Source organism: Syngnathus acus, chromosome 14 (genome assembly GCF_901709675.1).
Source record: "Syngnathus acus chromosome 14, fSynAcu1.2, whole genome shotgun sequence".
NCBI lineage: Eukaryota > Metazoa > Chordata > Actinopteri > Syngnathiformes > Syngnathidae > Syngnathus > Syngnathus acus.
In genome coordinates, this window is record NC_051099.1 from 3,051,849 (window position 1) to 3,070,199 (window position 18,351).

General features: G+C 49.9%; 3 protein-coding genes across 4 annotated transcripts; 1 reads left to right on the plus strand and 2 right to left on the minus strand.

Annotated features, from left to right (window-relative positions):
- Positions 1–1,180: 1,180 nt before the first annotated feature.
- On the minus strand, positions 1,181–7,776 carry hunk (hormonally up-regulated Neu-associated kinase). Its single transcript, XM_037268882.1, has 9 exons — positions 7,249–7,776; positions 4,338–4,630; positions 4,213–4,268; positions 4,005–4,140; positions 3,801–3,928; positions 3,462–3,588; positions 3,207–3,375; positions 2,969–3,131; positions 1,181–2,859 (listed from the first exon to the last, which is right to left on the minus strand). The coding sequence occupies exons 1-9, from the start codon at positions 7,468–7,470 to the stop codon at positions 2,099–2,101; spliced, it is 2,055 nt and encodes a 684-aa protein (XP_037124777.1). The 5' UTR covers positions 7,471–7,776; the 3' UTR covers positions 1,181–2,098.
- Positions 7,777–8,297: 521 nt separating this feature from the next.
- On the minus strand, positions 8,298–13,266 carry uspl1 (ubiquitin specific peptidase like 1). Its single transcript, XM_037268872.1, has 10 exons — positions 13,112–13,266; positions 12,591–12,748; positions 11,993–12,115; positions 11,191–11,887; positions 11,006–11,104; positions 10,803–10,932; positions 10,556–10,681; positions 10,331–10,491; positions 9,881–10,185; positions 8,298–9,767 (listed from the first exon to the last, which is right to left on the minus strand). Exons 2-10 carry the CDS (start codon positions 12,720–12,722, stop codon positions 8,721–8,723), a joined length of 2,820 nt encoding a protein of 939 aa, XP_037124767.1. The 5' UTR covers positions 12,723–12,748; positions 13,112–13,266; the 3' UTR covers positions 8,298–8,720.
- A 1,075-nt stretch (positions 13,267–14,341) lies between these two features.
- Positions 14,342–18,152, plus strand: hmgb1a (high mobility group box 1a). Of its 2 annotated transcripts, XM_037268905.1 has the most exons (5): positions 14,342–14,469; positions 16,058–16,243; positions 16,921–17,066; positions 17,150–17,324; positions 17,493–18,149. In XM_037268905.1, the coding sequence occupies exons 2-5, from the start codon at positions 16,097–16,099 to the stop codon at positions 17,637–17,639; spliced, it is 615 nt and encodes a 204-aa protein (XP_037124800.1). In that variant the 5' UTR covers positions 14,342–14,469; positions 16,058–16,096; the 3' UTR covers positions 17,640–18,149. The 2 variants fall into 2 exon arrangements, with proteins under 2 accessions (XP_037124800.1, XP_037124801.1); XM_037268906.1 differs by lacking the exons at positions 14,342–14,469; positions 16,058–16,243 and adding an exon at positions 16,795–16,850 and having other exon boundaries at positions 16,890–17,066; positions 17,493–18,152.
- Positions 18,153–18,351: the final 199 nt, after the last annotated feature.

Consider the following 18,351-nt stretch of genomic DNA (forward strand, 5'->3'; position numbering starts at 1 on the left):
TAAGACAATAGCTTTAAATGATAATAATGAACCAAATACTTAAAAATGTAGCATAAAATGTAAGGGTAAGAAGGAGGCTGGGCTGTCCACAAAAGACTGCACTTAATTGAAGTTGAAAAGAATAAATTTAGCCGCCTCTCAAAACGTTGCGATTTTCTCCTCCTCAAGTCAAAGTGCTGCGCTTTTCAAAGAACTACAAAAATGGCGGCGGAACTACGGGAAATCGAAAGGACAAAACGTCGCACTGAATCTGGCAGGTGAAACCGATGGAAAGTAATAATTAGCAGCAAACGGGAAGACGCCTCGTCGTCGTCAAGTTGAAAACTTCTCCTAAGAGCGGACAAACAGCCGGTAGGACACCCGACTTCTTTCACGGTCTCCCATTAATCGTTTGGGTTTTGCATAATGCTAGCTGCTAGCTTAGCAGCGGGCCGGTTGCCTAGCTACGCGTGCCTTGCTTGTTGTCTTCGCCGTTTGCGCGTCTTGTCACTCAACACTTGCAATGTGGATCTCGAAGAGTCAGCACATCGCTTTTTATCTTATCTTTTCACATTTAGTCTCATTTTTAACCGCTGAATCCAAACTTTTTTTCTCTCTCTTTGTTGGCACTTCCACACAAACAAAAGCCCCCAGCCGGAGCCTGTCGCGCTTTATCCGCTTAAAAACAAACCGACTGTTTGTGTCATCTGTGCCATGTGTTGACTGGTGGGTTACATCCCACGCCCCTTGCCCTTACCCCCCTCATGTGTCTGGTTTGGCCCGTGTTGACCCAAAGAGGTTTACGGGGAACACAGCTGAATGGATTAATGTCTACAGTTTGTGTTTATGACACCAAAGCCAAGAGGGGGACTTCGGGGGGCATTGTGAAGTAGGGGCGACCCCCCGGAGAGCCCCTTGTTTTGCAAAGGAAAAATGCCACAATTGCAATTGAATAGAAATATTTGAAACAACTTTATACAGCATAAAAATCTCTTGACAAACCAACAAAAGTTACAAAATCTTACAAAAGTCTTCGCCCAAGTCGGCATCGACTTGGACATAAACACAATTTGAAAATTAAAAAAAGTACAAAGACTGCCGACAGACTGACAAGATTGCATGCAATGTTTCCTTTGGGTGCTTAACAGTGCCGAGCCCCCAAAAAACAATCCGGCAAGTGAAGGAGGACAAAGTTAACTTATTTACAGGTTTTTCCCCATCTTGGCAAATACTGGTTTTTGGTCATCGCCGTAAACGCTTCAGACTATTGCACACAAAAAGGACTTTTGACAGTATTTTAGTTTGCCAATTTAAATTGCCAACACGACTTCCTTTGCACATCCGCTTGGCTACAAACTCTCTTCAAATTGCGTAACAGTTAGTAAATTCGTGTGGAAAACGACGGACGTAAACTAGTACAAAAAGCCGGGACGGAATCGCCGTCTCCATAAAAACGAATAAAACTTGGCACCTACGGAGCTCGTCTAGGGGAGCGTGAGGTCAGCGGCATTCGGTTGCGCTTCACCGTTTTGGTTTTCCCGTCAATGACGTCACGAAAACAAGTAGCGGACGTCAAATCAAGCAGGGACGGACGGACAGGGGAAGAGGCGGGTTAGCTGGTGCGAATGGGTCGGTGGCGGCTCACTTTGTAAGCGCGTCGTTTATTGGCTGGATACATGTGTGGAGGTAGAGTCGTCCCAAGTCCCCCCCCCCCCCACGAGTCGTGCGCTTCCTAAGAAATGCTGCTTTAGCTACTGGAAGACGAGCAGCGTAATGTTAATTCAAAGAAAATGAGACGCTGCTTTCGATACCCCCAAAAAAGTGACGGATAATGTTGAAGACTGATAAATCCAAATAGCAGATTTCCTTAAAAGTGCATAAAGTGAATGGCCATTTTGTGTTATTCGACTTCCTGATCATAAAAGAAGGCGCTATTAAAAACCTTGACAAATCGGTGCGGTTCTCGGCTTTGAGACTCGTGTTCCGTTTGTGTTGCTGCTCCGTGGATTCGGACCGATGAGCGCCAAACTCGGAAGTCATTGCTAAGGGAGCCATATGTCACATTTGAGTTCCATTTTTAAGTCCGTTATTTATAGTTCACAGTTGGTTGTCCAGGGTCTCAGCAAAGGGTCTTGAGCGCTCCCGACGCGCAGAGCAGAGTCTGCATGGGGTAGGGCGGTGGCGACACCACCTCCTCCACCACTTGCTCGGGCCGGAAGCTGAAGGGCTGCAGCTGCGTCTTCTTTTTGAAACCCAGGCCCGCGCCCACGCAGGGGATCTTGGCGCGCTGCGTGGGGCTGTCTGTCTCGCTGCCGCTTCCGCTGGGGTTGGACGGCGGGTTGAGCGGGCTGAAGGCCGACTTGGGCGGGCTGAAAGCCGAGCCCGGAGGGCTTCCCATCGCGCTGGGCGGGCTTCCGCTGGCGTCGGACAAGAAGCCGCCGCCGCCCCAGTCGGCGGAGACGCTCTTTTTGGGTTGGGGGTGGACGATGAGCACGGGCGGACTGGGGACGGTGGCCTTCTTCAGGTAGGACGAGTCGGGCTGGAAGGCCGAGACGTGGCGGGGCGGTGACAGGGTGCCGTTGGTCAGCTTGTACCAGGGCGAGGCGGGCGCGTCGTCCAGGGCCTCGGCCTTGGAGAGCGAGCCGAACGAGTGCATGCCGATGGGCGAGGGCGCGGGCGGGGCCGGCACGCCGTGCTCGGGGCTGGCGCCGCCGCCGGCGTTATTGACGGGCGGCATGGTGGCCAGGCGGCGGCGTTGTTGCGGCGTGTGCGACGAGAACAGGGGCTGGATCTCCAGGTACTCCATGGATGACGACGCCACCGTGCCCGGCGGCGCCAGCGGCGAGTTACGGTGCCCACCGGTCAGAGCGCGTAACAGACCTGCACGGCGACATTAACACTTAGCTCCGAGCGTGGGAAGGAAAGAAAAAGTACAGAGAACATGCGCCGAGATGAGACCCAAATAAAAATAGAGGGCGGAGCCTCTCACCGGTGCGGTGCTTCTTCTCCTTGCTGGGCCCTTTGCTCACGGCTAAGTAGACGGGCGCCTGCTTGGGCGGGATGGTCAGTTTGTCCACGTGCTTGCGCCACTGCGTCTGGAAGTACTCGTTCTTGGGCTTGTCGCCCTTCTTCTTCTCCTGGAACTGCATCTCCTGAGGACGGACGCAATATATTCCTTCAAATTGTCTCAAAGGCCACCGTTGAGAATGCTTCTCCAGCTGACCTACCCGGTACTCTTTGGAGAGCCTCTTCATCTTCTTGTTGAGCAGGAAGTAAACAGCCAGGGTGTGGCAGGCGCGGTTGGTGAGCACGGCGCTGAGCACCTCGCTGTGCTTGTAGGCCATCTTCTCCGTCATGTGCAGGAGCACCGTGTGGTTGATCTCCTCAATGTGGATCCTTTATCAAAGAGTTGACGCTCAGAAAGAAGCACTGGAGAAATACACAGGAGGGGGGCGGCTCCTCCTCCTCGGCGGCGGCTGTACCTGTTGAGGTAGGGCGCCCCCGTGTTTCTGTTAGCCAGCTGCAGCCACGAGTCGGCCATCACTTGGTGGATGTTGGGACGCTTGTTGGGGTCGGGCTCCAGAAGCTTCTTCAGCAGGCAGATGGCGGCTGGGAACACAACGGCAAATCAACCACTTTATTTGGACTCCTGCCATGAAACAGAAGACTTAAGGCCATTTTGATTAAAAGGATGGGCAGATAACCCGGCGACGCAAAACGTCTTACGGGTCAAGCCATCCTTACCCTTGTCGGTGTTGCGCAAGAGCGAGCGCACGCAGGCGTAAGCTTTTATTAATTACGGCTTAAGCCCCAAGGGTTACCTGTGGAGAGCGAGGGAGGCAGAGGGTTCATCTCCTTGTCCACCATCTTCTGGTGCAGGGCGCGCAGGCTGAAGGGCTCCACGGTGAACGGTAGCGTGCCCGTTAGCATGGCGTACATGTTGACGCCGCTGCGGGTGGCCGCAAAAACGTCAGTTTAAACGTCGCTCGCTCTCATTGAAATGGAGCCCGAGTCGTGAAACTCACATGGACCAGACGTCCACTTTGGGTCCGTACTTCTTCCTGGAGAGCAGTTCCGGCGCAGCGTAGGCGGGGCTTCCGCACTGGGTGCTGAAGGGATCCGAATAGCCCAAGATGCCGGCGCAGTTGCTTAGCCCGAAATCTGAAAAGGGTCGCTCGTTATTTCTCAGCTTTCTTGCCAAGTCCGAAAGGAAACGTGATTTCCTTTTTTTACCGATGAGCTTGATGTTGTCCTGCTCGTCCAATAGAAGGTTTTCAATCTTCAGGTCTCTGCGACACAAGAGCCATATGACGTAAATGGCAATTCCAAGCTGAGAGGCGAGAATTCCAAAGCCTCACCTGTGCACCACGCCGGCCCTGTGCAAGTGCTCGACGGCCAGCACCAGCTGGCGTATGTACTTCTGCGTGCGGCGCTCGTCCAGCCGCTTCTTGTCGTAGATGCGGTTCATGAGGTTGCCGCCGGGGCAGAGCTCCATCACCAAGTAGTAACTGTTCTCCGTCTCCAGGATGTCCAGCAGCTGCGTGATGTTGGGGTGGCGGATCATTTGCTGGATGTGGCCCTCGCGCCGCAGGTTCTTGGTCACGTACGAGTCCTTCTTGGCCTTGCGCTTGTCGATCACCTTCACCGCCACCTGTCGGACGCGCCAAGACGTTAACGTAACTCAAAACTGTCAGCAAGCTGAGAGAAAAAAATAACCTCAAATGCCTTCCATTGGATTCGTTGAAAAGAAAAAAAGATCAATAAAATCAACCTTAGTTTCAGTCCTAATTAGAATCGAGAATTAACTTGGGTCTTTTATTAGTCGCGCTTGTTTCGTTGGTATTTTTTCCACTGTTGGCATCTCGCCGTGGAATTCGCACTTGAACAGCTGATGAGGACGTTGCTTTGGGTTTCTTTGCAGCTGCCACTGAAAGCCATCGAGGACTCGGGGGGGTCAACAGGCACGTTTCAGTACAGAACGTCCCGGAGGACATCGTCGCAAACCGTCGTTAACATTCCGCCCGCCGTCGTTCCTCCTCGTCTAGACGCGGGTTCAAGAACACGACTCGGGTCCCGACCGCTCGCAAATCATCCTTCGTTAATGACGTCGGCGAGCGGACGCGCCGCCCTTCGGCTGTTTGTCCTTTCTGTCTTTGCGCGCCTCCAAACGGAATTTGAGTCGCGCAGTTCTTGGCGTTCTTCCACTTCCGTTTGATTGGCAAAAGACGTAGAAAAGCACCTCGCACGATTTGGGGGATTGTTCCTTAAATGTCTTTTTTGTTTCCGTTGTGCACGCAAGCGGTTAATTGCATCAATTGAATACTAGAGGCTGATTTGGTGGATTAGTTCTTGTTGTTGGGTCTTTGTGTTGTGCAAGATGGCCTTTATCAAGAACAACTGGCATTTTAAACACCAGATTTTTTTTAATCTGGACTATTTCCAGTTGTTAGATTTATTTTTGTCGAGCCAAGTGGTGGTTGTGATAAATCGGTGGTGACAGGTGATCCCACCAAATCATGAAGCGTCAATTTAGCCCACATGTCGTGGATTTTTCTTTTTTCATTTGATGGATTGTATTCCTAGTTGTGTTCATTTGTAAATTGCAAGGTGGTGCGTATTACAATAGCAATGCGTTGAATGGATAGCGGGGGGCTTATTTTTAGTCGTGTGGGTGGGTGGGGGTGAGCGAGCGGGGGGTTCCCAGCCTGCCGACCAGGGGGCTTTTGAGGGGTGGGGTTCACTTGTTTACTGGGCTCCCCTCAGACAGAAAAAAAAGGGGTGGGGGTGGGGGCAAAACACGAAAGTGGGTTACACGACAGACCTCCAAAACGTGAACGCCTCGCCTCACTTTTCTCCACACGTGGTGTTAAATGTGCACTTTCCAGGGATGCTACCAGCGACAATAAACCCTCTGCCCCGCCCTCCCCTCCCAGCTTGTCTCGCCTCGCCATTGCATCCGTTTGCATCATCCGAGACAAAGAGAGCAGCAAGCTCCACGAGGTGAGCAAGCGGCTCTTCGACAACGCGCTCCCCTGACGTTGATGGATTGCGTAGCCGCGCACAATAGAGAAAGAATAGAAATGCCGTAGGACCGTCATAATCGCGCTGAAATAGGAATTTCAAATCGTCTTGCAAGATGACTTGTCCTGAAAAAAGTATCATTTACATTTGGGGGAGAAAAATAAATGAATAACTAAACACATAAATAAAAATAATAATAAACTAAATAAATAAATAAAAATAATGACAAATAAATGATTCAAAACCCATTTTTATAAATTTGTTGGGGTGTTAAAAAAGAAATTTTAACATAGGGAACACAATTTCTAATAAATTTTTAATTATTTTTTAAAAATTTTAACTTAACTTTTTTTCTACCAAAATATTGGCATAATACCACTTTATGTCAAGACGACAAATCTAGAATGTTAAGATTTTGATCAGAGTTGGGTCATTCTTGTGCGATTCCAAGTTTCTTTTCCTCTCAAAAAGGACATTTTATCTCTTTGTGAAGAAAAAACAAACACCAACTTGTAGCATTCCTAAATTCCAATGATTTGAACAATAATACAATCAGGTAATTGCCAATAAATCAGTTTAAGTGTTGAGGTCACCGACAAAGGCAAGTGAAGGACTGTCCTTCACGCCTGTTGACGTGTCCACGCGTCCCAGACAAAGGAAAGTCAGCGAGTGGCCTTCAGCAGAATCTTGATCAGGTCCATTAATCACACATACACGCACATCTCACCGCCCCTCCCCTCCCGTTTGCCATGCGACGCACGCGCACACAAAGGAGCGAGAAGAAACACGCAATGTTGTCAAAACAACAAACGTCAGCGGCCGTGAGGTCATCAGCCGGTATAAGACTAACAAGAATAGAATAGTGTCATCTAGGAATAGCTATCGTAGCAAAACATGAGTTATGCTTACTCTAGTGAGCTCAATTACAATTCTGAGAATTGGCTGTTCTTTTTTAGGGTGGACAAAAAGTGATGTCATCAAGTCAGATTTCATTTAATTTCCCCACAATGAAATCCGTTTAAAAAATTCGGCTTGTTTCTTTTCTTCAAGAAAAAAGTTTCCCCAAAATCTCAAGCGCAATACCGTAAGATTGAAGTCAGAATCTTAGGAAGAAATCGAAACTTTTTGGCGAGAGAATTTGGTCATAATGACATTCGTCATCTTTTTTTCTTTTATTCTTACTATTCCGAATCAGTCTATCAAGTTCTATCGGGTGTCGGTGCGGTCGAAATGGGAGACGTGTGTTACCTTTTCCCCGGTGAGCGCGTGCAGCCCCTCTCTGACTTTGGCGAAGGAACCCTCGCCAAGCTTCCTGCCGATCAGGTAGTTGCCCACCCGCTTGGTGTGGTAGAACTTCTTGAGGATGTCGGCGGCGGGGCTGCTGCACAGCGTGGCCGCCGCCGCCGGCAGCAGGTCGCCCTCGTCAGGCTCGCCCTCCGGCGGCAGCACCTCACACTCGGCCACCGGCATGACTGTTTGCCGCTCACTCGTCCCCGGCTACTTCCTGGGCTCCTCGTTAGGCAATTAGACGGTTCCCGAATGTGGCGTGTAGTTACAAGTGAATGCCACCTGTTCCATCCATAGGCATCCTACCAGCACATGAAGGCGTCGATCCGCAAAAAAACAACAACCTGCCTCACTTAGTATAATCACAAAGGATTAATTCCTTAGCTAAAAAGTGGAGAGATCAAAACGGCCTTTGTCTTTGTTTGTGCTTGTGAGCGTGGTGGACGCTGGACAGCTCACGCTTGTTTGCGTTTGCCACTTTAAAGAACAAATGACTTTCCCGGTTCGGGTGAAGGAGGAAAGGGCGTTCCGACAGTGGGCGGGGCTTGCCTTTGCCAGCCAACCGGCGTCGATGTAGGAGAGTGTTGAGGAACAGAGCCAATCAGCGCTGACGTAGGCGTGGCATTTGGGAGAAATACAAAAACACACTCTGGTAAACAAAACAAAAAAAAAGCACAAACAACGAACACGTTGCAAGGCAATCGAAAATACACGCGCAACACAGTTACTAGACTGGACAGTTACTACACTAACATTTGGGAAATATTGAAATGTTTTCACAAAAAGAAAATTGGTTGAATTTGCAGTTTTATTTGGAGGTGGTGGTTGCATGTGTGTGTGTGTGTGTGTGTGGGGGGGGTCTTAATTTATAAAAAACAGAATTGTAGTTTTGTTTTTGAAAGTAACAATGATACCTCTTAACCAACAGGTGGAACAGCTGCCTCCAAAGAAAAGCGACGTGCTGCCAACACTGCTCTGATTGAGGTGAGTTGTTGACATATTACGGAGTATAAACGTTACTGTACTTTATTCAGCAAAATTACATCAGGATTGAGCTGCTTTTATAGACACGAATTAACCATTTCAAATTGCAATCATAATTTCCTCACCTATGAAAGAAATACTCGGAAGTGCTTCACAAAATAAATTAACATTTAATACACTAACCAGCCGCAAGCTATTTTGGCAGAATATGAATAAATTGTCAAATGCTGGAGCAAGACACATGGATGAATATTTGTTATCCTCTACAAATAATGACTAATACCCGTGGCTTACTAGTCGTTACGTCACCATAAATCTGCCTTATACTGCCCCCAAGTGGTCGTACAAAGCAGCACAATGTATAGCAAACGAGTAGCCTAAATAATTGTATTCCTTAGTTTCTATGAAGTAGAAAGGATCCAGAGCATTTTCGGGTCAGGTGTGTGTTCCTATGAGAGTAAAAGTTCCAGTTCTCTGAGGGTCTCATCCTCCATCGCTTGCTGAGCCTCCGTTGCCACCGGCGTCATCGACAGCAGCTCGTCCAGGAAATTTTCAGCTTGCACCGGCGGCTGTGGGGTATTGGGAGTCCCATCTTGGCAGCAGGCCAGCACGTCCAGAAAGCCCGAACTGTCAGGCGAGGGGTGCGGCAGGTCGGCCGGCAAGGCGGTGGTGCGCGTGCCGGACGAGCTGATGCTGAAAGGCGCCGCGCTGTCGGGCGCGCGCGCCAGCAGCTGATTGAGCTTGGCCAGTTTCTTCTTCTTGGCCTTCAGCTTCTTCAGCAGCTTGTACCGCAGCGCTTCCGTGTCGCTCAGGATGGCGAGCGGACGAGGGGTCGGAGACCCCGTCTGGCTTTGACTATGCCAACTTTTCTTTGGAGACGATGGCGGCGGGGATCGGACGGCGGCGCCGAAAGCGCCAAACGTCTCGGCGGCCTTCAGGGGATGCCCGTCGCTGTCCTCTGTACGTAGCGGCTGAGGTTTGGGAGCGGGCGGCCTCCTGGCGGGAGTGGGTGTGGAATGACTGGGAAGGGATTTCACACGAGGGACAGGTGCAGGAAGGGGCTTGCTGGTGCTTGGCTTCTGATTGGCAAGATGTTGGCTGATCAGGAAGGACCAGCGGGAGTTGTAGTTCAAAGGTGGTGACGGTGGCCCAGTGGAGGATTCGGGCGACGCCCTCTGGACAATTTGATGCGGCGGGTCGGAGGCTTCGGCGGGTGCGCGGCTGGCTTGGATCAGCGTGCCATCTTGAGCTGGGCAGCTATCTCGATCGTTGGCTTCCTGTGGTGGCGCCGTGTTGGTCTTAGCGTTCTTTTTGTCGCGTTTAGGTTTGATTTTGGAGATCCTGCTGCTTCTCCTCGGAGCTTCTTTCAAAGCGGGGTCATAATCGGGATCTTTGTCTGTGGGGTCGCTGGACTGGATCAATTGCGGAGGGTCTTCGGAGCTATCCGGCATGCAGTCCAGAAGTGCTTGGTGATCCGTCAGTGTGTCGGCTCCGACCTGCAAGCGGAAATGTTGTAAGCACTCGGTTCAGTCGATTGGAGGAAAGAGAGTTCCCATACTGTGGCTCAGAATAAGAACTGTATTCTGCAGTCACGAGTTTTCCAACACACCTCTGTCAGGGTGAGCGTGACGATGTCATCGTGGGACAGCCCGTTGAAGGCACTTAGCAGCGTGGCGGAGCCGATGGACACGTCGCTGCAATCTCCCACCATCGAGGCGTTCTCGTCTCGATCCAGGACTACGCTTTGGGAAGGCGGGGAATCCGGCCGCGTACTGGACGGCGAGCACGCTTCCGAGCCGGCAGAATCCTCCTCCGCTTCCCAAAAGAGAATGTGCATTTCTTGAGCGGGAACGGGCAGCTTGGCATGGAGCGCGCTCTGCGGGTGCTTCAAGTCATCAAACTCGAGCCAGGAGCCTGAAGGCCGGGTGGACAAGAAGAACAAGAGAAAGAAGGGGCCAAGTTCAAACGAGAGCAAGCTCAACTTTAGATACAAGGAGGGTGACTCCAAGAGGACACAAAAGAAGACCTGCGTCATACAGAAATGGGCTTGTCTGCTTACCGTCGGGTGTGCGCGTCCAGGCCACAAAATGCTTGGCCCGCTGATCATACTGGATGAGCGCCGTGACGGTGTGCGTGCGGCCCTCCAGGTTAAAGGTGAGCGCGTCCACGTCGCTGTGCGGCACGCCCTCCACAAAGTGCAGCGCCAACACTGCAGCCACCCTGCGGCAGCGCAACATGACTCCAGGTCAGCAAAAAAAAAACTTGCGCAGATTTAAGCACTTACCGTTCCAGCTTCATGCTCCTGCGCTGATGGCGGGCGCCGCAGGCGTTGCACGGCCCCAAGTGGGTGGCGCGCAACGGGTGCCAATCCGGCACCAACTCGGTGAATGTGGTGAGCGTTTTGGTGACTCTAAAACGAGTGACATGCTGTTGAATGTTCATTTTTTTCAATCTTCAACTGACAGATTAAGAAAATGGCATGAACATAACGATGACGCCGCTCGGGGGGTTGGGAGGGAACATGAACTGACCTTTCCCTAGTCACCGTCTTGCACTCTGCGCACTCAAACTCCCAGCGAAAGGTGGTCCGAAAGAGAGGCTCCGCCCACGAGTCGGCCGCCAGCAGGAGGGGCAGAGCGAACACGGGACTTTCCTCCTGGCCTGTGCAAAACAGCAGGTGAGGATGTAGTGACATTTCCTGACGGCAAAGCTCCAAAACGAAGGCGGCGCTTACCGAGTTGGCAGTGCAGCCGCGGCTGCAACGACTCAAAGACAGCCGCCCTGAGGCTCTGCAGACGCTCGTCGGCACGGCACCGCGCTCTCGCTTCACCATCTACGCGCAGAGAGAGATGTGAGTCGAGTCCCTTTGGGCAAAAAGTTCCATTCTCAGCTGACGCATCTTCTGGCGCCATCACTCACCGCTTTCTGCTGGGAGGGCGCGGCACACGCTGTCATAGCCGTTCATGAGGCGCCAGATGGCGGCACGCTGAGGCTCGTGCTGGGCTTTGCGCCTCCTCAGGCTCTGGCAGTTGACCAGTAGCACAAGCAGGACGTCCAGCCAGCACAGGTTGTGAGCATTCTTCCAGAAGAGATGCCCCGGCGTGCCGCTTTGGGCCTTCCCCGCCGCACCGACAAGTTCGTCGACGGATTCTTCGCCAGTTTCCGCCGTTATGTCGACACATCCTCCGGGAGAGCTGACGGCTTCCACGCGGGCGTCGACAGGTTCCCCCGGAGAGGCAATTGATTCTTTGGGAGCGTCACCCGGTCCCTCGGGAGCCCGGTCGGACGATTCCAAGTCGCCATTGTCCTCATCTGTCGGTGGCGTCAAGTTCAACGAAGAAGAAGGCTCTTCCTCTGGCGGCCGGCATTCACGTCCAGAGGCGGGTGCCTGATAAGGAAGGCAGCCTTGGGGCAGATGAGACAGCTCGCTACAGTGGCCATTTTGAAGCGAGCTTCGTGCATACGACTGGCGGGAGCGCAGACGCTTGGCTTTGACTTCCTCGCAGTCGTCTTTGTTTGACAAAGTCTTTCTCGTCCTGTTGCCGGCTGCCGTCTCCGACGGTATCAAACTCGACAAAACATCCTCCAGAGGACGGCCGACCAGAGGAAAGAGGCACTGTGGAGAGGAGCCCAAACAGGATTAGCAGCTAACATGTTGCCACCTTGGCAGACGCGGTGTAATTGTGCGAGCAAAGCGTCGACGGAGCGGCCGGCGGCTGACCTGAGGCTCAACGCACAGCGTGACCGATTCGTGCAGGTTGAGGCGGTACAGCCGCAGGGACGAGCGCCGACCTTTGGACGCGCACCACGGGCATTGGTCTAGAGACGCTGCCCTCTCCTGGACCTTGCAACACAGCATTTCGGGACTTAATGACACATGCAAAGGTATTCAAAGTCTTCTCTTTGTAAAAATGTAACAGCTCGAGTCTTTTGAAGAGGTCTCATTCAGAAAACATGAGTATCAAGACACAATATGGGGCAAAAATGTGCTGTTTTGGTTGCTAGCGTGTTATTCATAAGACCTTTGAGTGGTACCTTTTTGGAAATTCTAGAATAATCATAATCTTAGGAAAATAGTTATGCTTTACACACTTTTCATATTCCGCTAAAATTGAACCTTTCGCCTTTTACCAAAGATTTCCATATTGTCTTTTTCATTTGTCTTCTTTAAACGTGTTTGATAAACCACGCCAAAGTCCAAGATTTCTCAGACTATAATTGAGAATGGCACTGTTGATCACAGTGGTGGTCAACCACAATTCAGCTTTGCGCAGGTGACAAGCAAGTTGAGAGGAGAGCAACCAAGGGCTCACACTGACTTTTCCCAAATACCCCACCGGTGGGGAGGCAAGAGCCCCCGAACCGGTGTCTTCACCAGGCATTGCTACGGCGCCGCTCCTCCCAAGGTCCGCCGCTGCTGCTGCCCGCTGCCATTCCAGCAGTATCACCATGACAACCTGGCTCACCTCCCAGGTAACTAGAGGACAGTAAGTAATGGAAAAGGCAATGAAACATTCAATAGTTGGACATTCAAAAGTCACATTAACTTTACAGGTAAACATAGAACGAATGAGGTGTCCAGTGTGTTCCTTTAAGTAGGTTTATGATTGACAGCTACTCTACAACCAACTAAAAACTTTCCTTGTGTTCTTATCATCTACCATAGCACGCGACTAATAGAGACCCTAAAATGTTATTAACCAAAATATACCGCACTTTTGTCTAAATAAGACAGAGTGCGTGCGGCACCTGCCGGTTAGCATGCTAGCACGCTAGCACGCACGCGGCAGTACGAGTCGAAGCCTAGTAATAAACAAAAGCGACTTCAAATAATACATACCGTTCTCGCGTTTAAATTAAAAGTCGCCAAGCTCATCCTCAAAGTAATGAAAATAAGCCGGCGTGTGAAAACGTGCCGAAAGCAGTGTTGACCGATTAAGTCGTGCTGGAAACGTCGTGCTTCCTGTCGCGTGTGCTGCACTATTTATATTCCCTGTCAAACCACGATCAACGACGGTTGGTTCCGCAGTGATGACTTTGACGTCGCTCCAAAACGAGCATAGAAGATTGTCATGGCAGCAGGGATCTCAAACTTGCGTTCATTTGCGGGCTGCAGTATAAAACTAGATATCAAACTTGAATTAGTGCGACACGAGTTTTTTTTTTTTTTTTGCTATGTAGTTGCTCTGTGTGTGTGTGCATGGCTTTTAGGAAGTTTTCCCAAAGTGACACCAAGCGGAAGGAACATATTTTGCTGTGAAGAGAGAACTTAGTGACAACGACCAATTTCAAGAAAAACAGGAGACGGAATGTTTTTTGTTGAGCACAGGGGCGATGCATCACGGAATCAGACAACGCCCCCATCGCCTATCCCAGATGAGACCCTTTTTTTCCTCATCATGACGAATCAAAAAAATGGCATATATTACAATTCAGGCGAGCGCATTAGCATGCACAAACATCAGCCCGCATCTTTCTATCTATCTATCTATCTATCTATCTATCTATCTATCTATCTATCTATCTATCTATCTATCTATCTATCTATCTATCTATCTATCTATCTGACTCAGGGCAAATGGTGGGGTACACGATGGAGTCTGGACTGGTCGCCATTCAATCACAGGACACAGTAAACCTTCAAATCAATTCATTTTTTATTGCAGAGTCATACCTTCCTTTTATTCTTTTCTTTTTTTACACAAGTATCTGTCCTCCTGCTCAAGTACGGAATGACAATACTTTAGCCACCTCAGGTCTTTTGTGGAAGGAAGAGATGGTAGCAGGGGTCTCTGTGACTAGGGTGCGCCCCCACGGCGGGCTCAACTCTCGGCCCTATCGCTTCGCCTCTTCCACTCGGTCACAGTGGAGTGAAGAGCCGGGCAAACCCTCACATTGAGTACACAGTAGCAGCAGTGCGAGCAGCTCCGGCGTGCTCTGCTCCCACACAAATATTTTCATATCCACGCGCCCCCGGAAAGCTCCGTGACGTCGCAACACCACCTACCAATGACTGGTCGTCTTCTATTAGGACAATGAAAAGTCCGCGGCCAATCAGCGGAGCGTCAACCCGCGCGCCGACCAATGGCGTGGGACCTCCGTCGAGAGTAATGTTAGAGAACGGAGGAGTGAAGATACTGCGTATAGCCTCACACAACAGCCATTGCCGTGCATTGAGAGCCCAGTCACAGTCGTTCGGTAAGTACCGCACGCGGCAGCATTTTGAGGCTTTTAACACCGGGACGAACGGGGCGATCGAGAATAGCTGGCCTCCCACTCGGCTTTGATAGTTGCTCGACGTCTTGTCGTGTCAAAATCGCAGAAAAATAGACGACAAATACAGGCAGAAGGTTAAAGAGTGGCTGGGACCAGCCGCGGTGGTAAATGTGAACAAATCGAAATATTCGCGTCGGGCAAACTCGACGGTAAACTGCAGATTTGACCAAGGCGAAAAATTTTAACAATTTTTCCGATGTCGCGTGTACAAAATGGAGTTTGGATGTCTTGCGGTTGTCGTCTCCAAAAATCCGGGAAGAAGATCTCGTCATTGGCGACAATGGTAGTAGAATCGCCGTTAACGTTATCCAGCGCCGCAAGTCACGGAATAAAAACATGACGAAAATGTAGGAAAAGTGAAGAAAAGAAAGAAAGGCGTGAAAAAGACACCCGTTTGTGTGTTTTTCGACTCCCTTGGCCTTCAAAATGGTGTTTAGGGGAAAAAAAAGAAAAGAAAAAAGGACGAGGCTCCTCGCAAGCTGCGCTTTACTGTAATGGCTGACTGTATTCGCGTAGGAAACAAGGCGAGCGTCGCGCACAACGGCGACAAGCAACTTTTTCCAAGCGGCTTTTTCCGCCCGCGGAACACGCAAGCGATGCGCCCGACAGCGGCGAACACTAGACGGGACCCTCGCGGTGCCGACAGTGCCTCACAGAGCTCCGTACGGCGCGGCGGGACCGCGCTGCGGGCGTCCGAAGCGAGCCGAGTCTCGGGCTGCCCCCGCCGCCACTGACACAAAGAGAAGGGAGCCAGCCAGCCATATTCCCTCCATGAAGACGAGAGCGGCCATTAGGAGCCGTTCAAACGCAAGCCAATGCAAACCAATGGAAGAGGCTGCCGGTGAAGGAAGAGCACCGGGACAGCGGGCAGCGCAACGAAGCCATCGTCGGGACCCCAAGAGCTCGATGCGGGGCGGAAGGAGACATTTGAGGGGCACTTTCTTTCATCGCGAGGCCATTTTCACAAAATGGAAGAAGAAATAACGCTGTCGTCGTTGTTGTCTGACCTCTTTTTCCGACCTGCCCGAGCGTCACGACCACCAAACTCGCCGACCACTCCTCCTTTCACGCAACTTTCCGCCGCTTTTTACGGCGACATTTTAACGAATAATAATAATTAAAAATTAAATTGAAATAAAAACAAAAAGTCCTTTTTTTTTTTTTTTTTTCGAAAGACGAAGAATTGCTGGGACAAGGCTTTCATAAAGAGTTTTATAATAAATTCAGCCCTTTATGTGTGGTTTGTTTTCTTTTCAAGTGTGTGGTGTGAGCGGAGTCGGATTTGTTGATGCTTTTGATCGTAGCTTAGCACGTCAACGCAAAGGAATACCCGCATCACAAAGTGTTTATGTGTGCGCGCTTTGTTCCGCGCTTTAATGAATACGTCGCCTTCATTAATTAATGCATATTTCCATTATCAGACCAGTTGCGCACCACCTTTCCCCACCCCGCAATCCATTCATTTTCGTCCACATTAGACGCACTTCTAATTGCCATTTTCGGCTTGCAGATTTAGTGTTTGGCTTCAGGTGTTTTCCCGCGCACCAGGATGAGGAAAGACCGGACCAAGCCCAGGGGCAAGATGTCCTCGTACGCCTACTTCGTGCAGACGTGCCGGGAGGAGCACAAGAAGAAGCATCCCGACGCTTCTGTCAACTTCTCCGAGTTTTCCAAGAAGTGCTCAGAGAGATGGAAGGTACCAGAGCGACCGCGCCGCTGGGTCCATTTGACATACGCTCGCTGAATGACCCATTTTTTTTTTTTTTTTTCTCCTGCTTACTATTTAACAAATTGGCTTGGCTTTGGATGACAACATTTAGGATTTGGAATTTGGCAAAGACTGCTGCACTTAAAATATTCCGTGCACCTATTCTCTTGGCTAACTTTTTTAGGGTCAGTGTGATCTTCCCAGAACATATCAGGGATGGGTAACTGGTATGGATGGCTCTGATTCATAAATACATTTAAATTGGGAGCAGGCTTATTATAAATTCGGTGCGGCAGTGGGCCCCACATGTAACTTGCCACCTGTTAGTTTAAATGTTGGGGGAGTGTCGGTTCACCCAAAAAAATCTCAATTTTTTTAATGGGTTTAATAGAAATCACTTCATGGCAGGTTTAAAATTGTTTTTGTCGTCCATCTGGTAAGAGCATTAATGTTGACCATTCCTCATCAACAGTGACAAGTGACACAATTTTGTATGCATAATTTAAAAGTTTTGAATTGCTCCGATCATTTTGACTTAGGGCCGTATGCGAGAAATGTATTCTGCGGCTTGTTTGTTTCAAACTCTACTACAAAGGTTGTCGCCACAGTGTTTGCTAAAGCAGTGTGGCCAAAGCTTTTCTCTTTGCTCTACTCCCACGTGGCAGACCATGTCGGCCAAGGAGAAGGGCAAGTTTGAGGACCTGGCCAAGTTAGACAAGGCGCGTTACGAGCAGGAGATGATGAGCTACGTGCCGGCCCACGGAGGGAAGAAGAAGAAGTTCAAGGACCCCAATGCCCCCAAGAGGCCCCCGTAAGTGAGACCGCTCCGCCCAAGATAGAGGAGATAGACCCTCGGGGAAAAAATTGCAAGCTGACGGACCGCTTTTGTCACAGGTCCGCCTTCTTCATCTTCTGCTCCGAGTTTCGCCCCAAGGTGAAGGGCGAGACTCCCGGCTTGACCATCGGCGATGTAGCCAAGAAGCTGGGCGAGATGTGGAACAGAACCTCAGCTGAGAATAAGCAGCCCTTTGAGAAGAAGGCGGCCAAGCTGAAGGAGAAGTACGAGAAGGTGAGACCGCACCCGTGTCCCCAAAATGAATACTAAGAATTTTTGTTCTTTAAAAAAAAAAAAAAATCTGACAACCCACTTTTTTCCTATAAATGCAATTTATCAACGATGCCCCAAAAGTGGTCTAAAAGCATAATTGGTGACCAATTATTGTCACGTATGTTTTAGGACGTGGCGGCGTACCGCGCCAAGGGCAAGCCTGGCAGCACCGCCCCGGCGCCCAAACCAGCAGCCAAGGTGGTGGAGAAAGACGATGACGACGACGATGACGACGACGAGGAAGATGACGAGGATGAGGACGAGGATGACGAGTAGTTGCGGGCGGCGATGGTGATGATGTCGTTTGTAAAGCATTTAAGATGCCCCGTGTACACACATCACTTACAAAAAAGCAAATCCATTAGTTGCATCTGAGGGGCGAGCGAAGGGGTTGAGGGGAGGGGCAAGCTAAAAAATGCAGAAAGAGGCTGTGTATATCACTTGTTTTTATGCTGTACAGTTTGTTTCTCCTTTTTGTAAAGTTAACACTACACGTCTGGTGTCTGTGTCCTATTGCTTTTCTTTCTCCTCTGAATCCTCGTCCGGCCGGTCGGGGCTTACAGTATTTAGCTTAGCTAGATGTGCACAGCACATAAAAAAAAAAGACAAATGTTAGATCTGAGTGTTTCTGGGTTTTTTTTCTGTGTTTTGATTTTATCGCCGTTGACGTATCACTTACTGATCTTGCGTACGTACCACTGTCATAGCAACATGAGAAGATATGGGGGGAGCCTCGTTTATTGTTAGTTTAAATTGCTTCTGATGTCAATAAACATTTTTTTTAATGTGGTTTTTTTTTTTTTTTATTTCTGTAACCTGTGTTCAAAAACTATGTAGCAGATTGACAATGAAATGAAAGAGTTTTTGGACACTATATAAATGGTAGACAAATTTAAAAAGCTTAAGTTACAATGTATGTGAAATATGCAACTTGTATATTTAACATATACATTCTTTTAATAAAGTTTATTCTATCATTTAATAAACC

Bases quoted from the DNA above. Each gene is read 5' to 3' on its own strand.
- hmgb1a (XM_037268905.1), top strand. From the start codon at position 16,097: ATGAGGAAAGACCGGACCAAGCCCAGGGGCAAGATGTCCTCGTACGCC. The intron at 17,067-17,149 runs GTAAGTGAGACC...CTTTTGTCACAG, and splicing joins AATGCCCCCAAGAGGCCCCC to GTCCGCCTTCTTCATCTTCT. The intron at 17,325-17,492 runs GTGAGACCGCAC...CGTATGTTTTAG, and splicing joins TGAAGGAGAAGTACGAGAAG to GACGTGGCGGCGTACCGCGC.
- hunk (XM_037268882.1), bottom strand. From the start codon at position 7,470: ATGCCGGTGGCCGAGTGTGAGGTGCTGCCGCCGGAGGGCGAGCCTGAC. The intron at 4,141-4,212 runs GTAAAAAAAGGA...GACCCTTTTCAG, and splicing joins GGACAACATCAAGCTCATCG to ATTTCGGGCTAAGCAACTGC. The intron at 3,132-3,206 runs GTAGGTCAGCTG...GTCCGTCCTCAG, and splicing joins GGCTCTCCAAAGAGTACCGG to GAGATGCAGTTCCAGGAGAA.
- uspl1 (XM_037268872.1), bottom strand. From the start codon at position 12,722: ATGGTGATACTGCTGGAATGGCAGCGGGCAGCAGCAGCGGCGGACCTT. The intron at 11,105-11,190 runs GTGAGTGATGGC...CTCTGCGCGTAG, and splicing joins CGCCCTCCCAGCAGAAAGCG to ATGGTGAAGCGAGAGCGCGG. The intron at 10,492-10,555 runs GTAAGTGCTTAA...GCGCTGCCGCAG, and splicing joins AGGAGCATGAAGCTGGAACG to GGTGGCTGCAGTGTTGGCGC.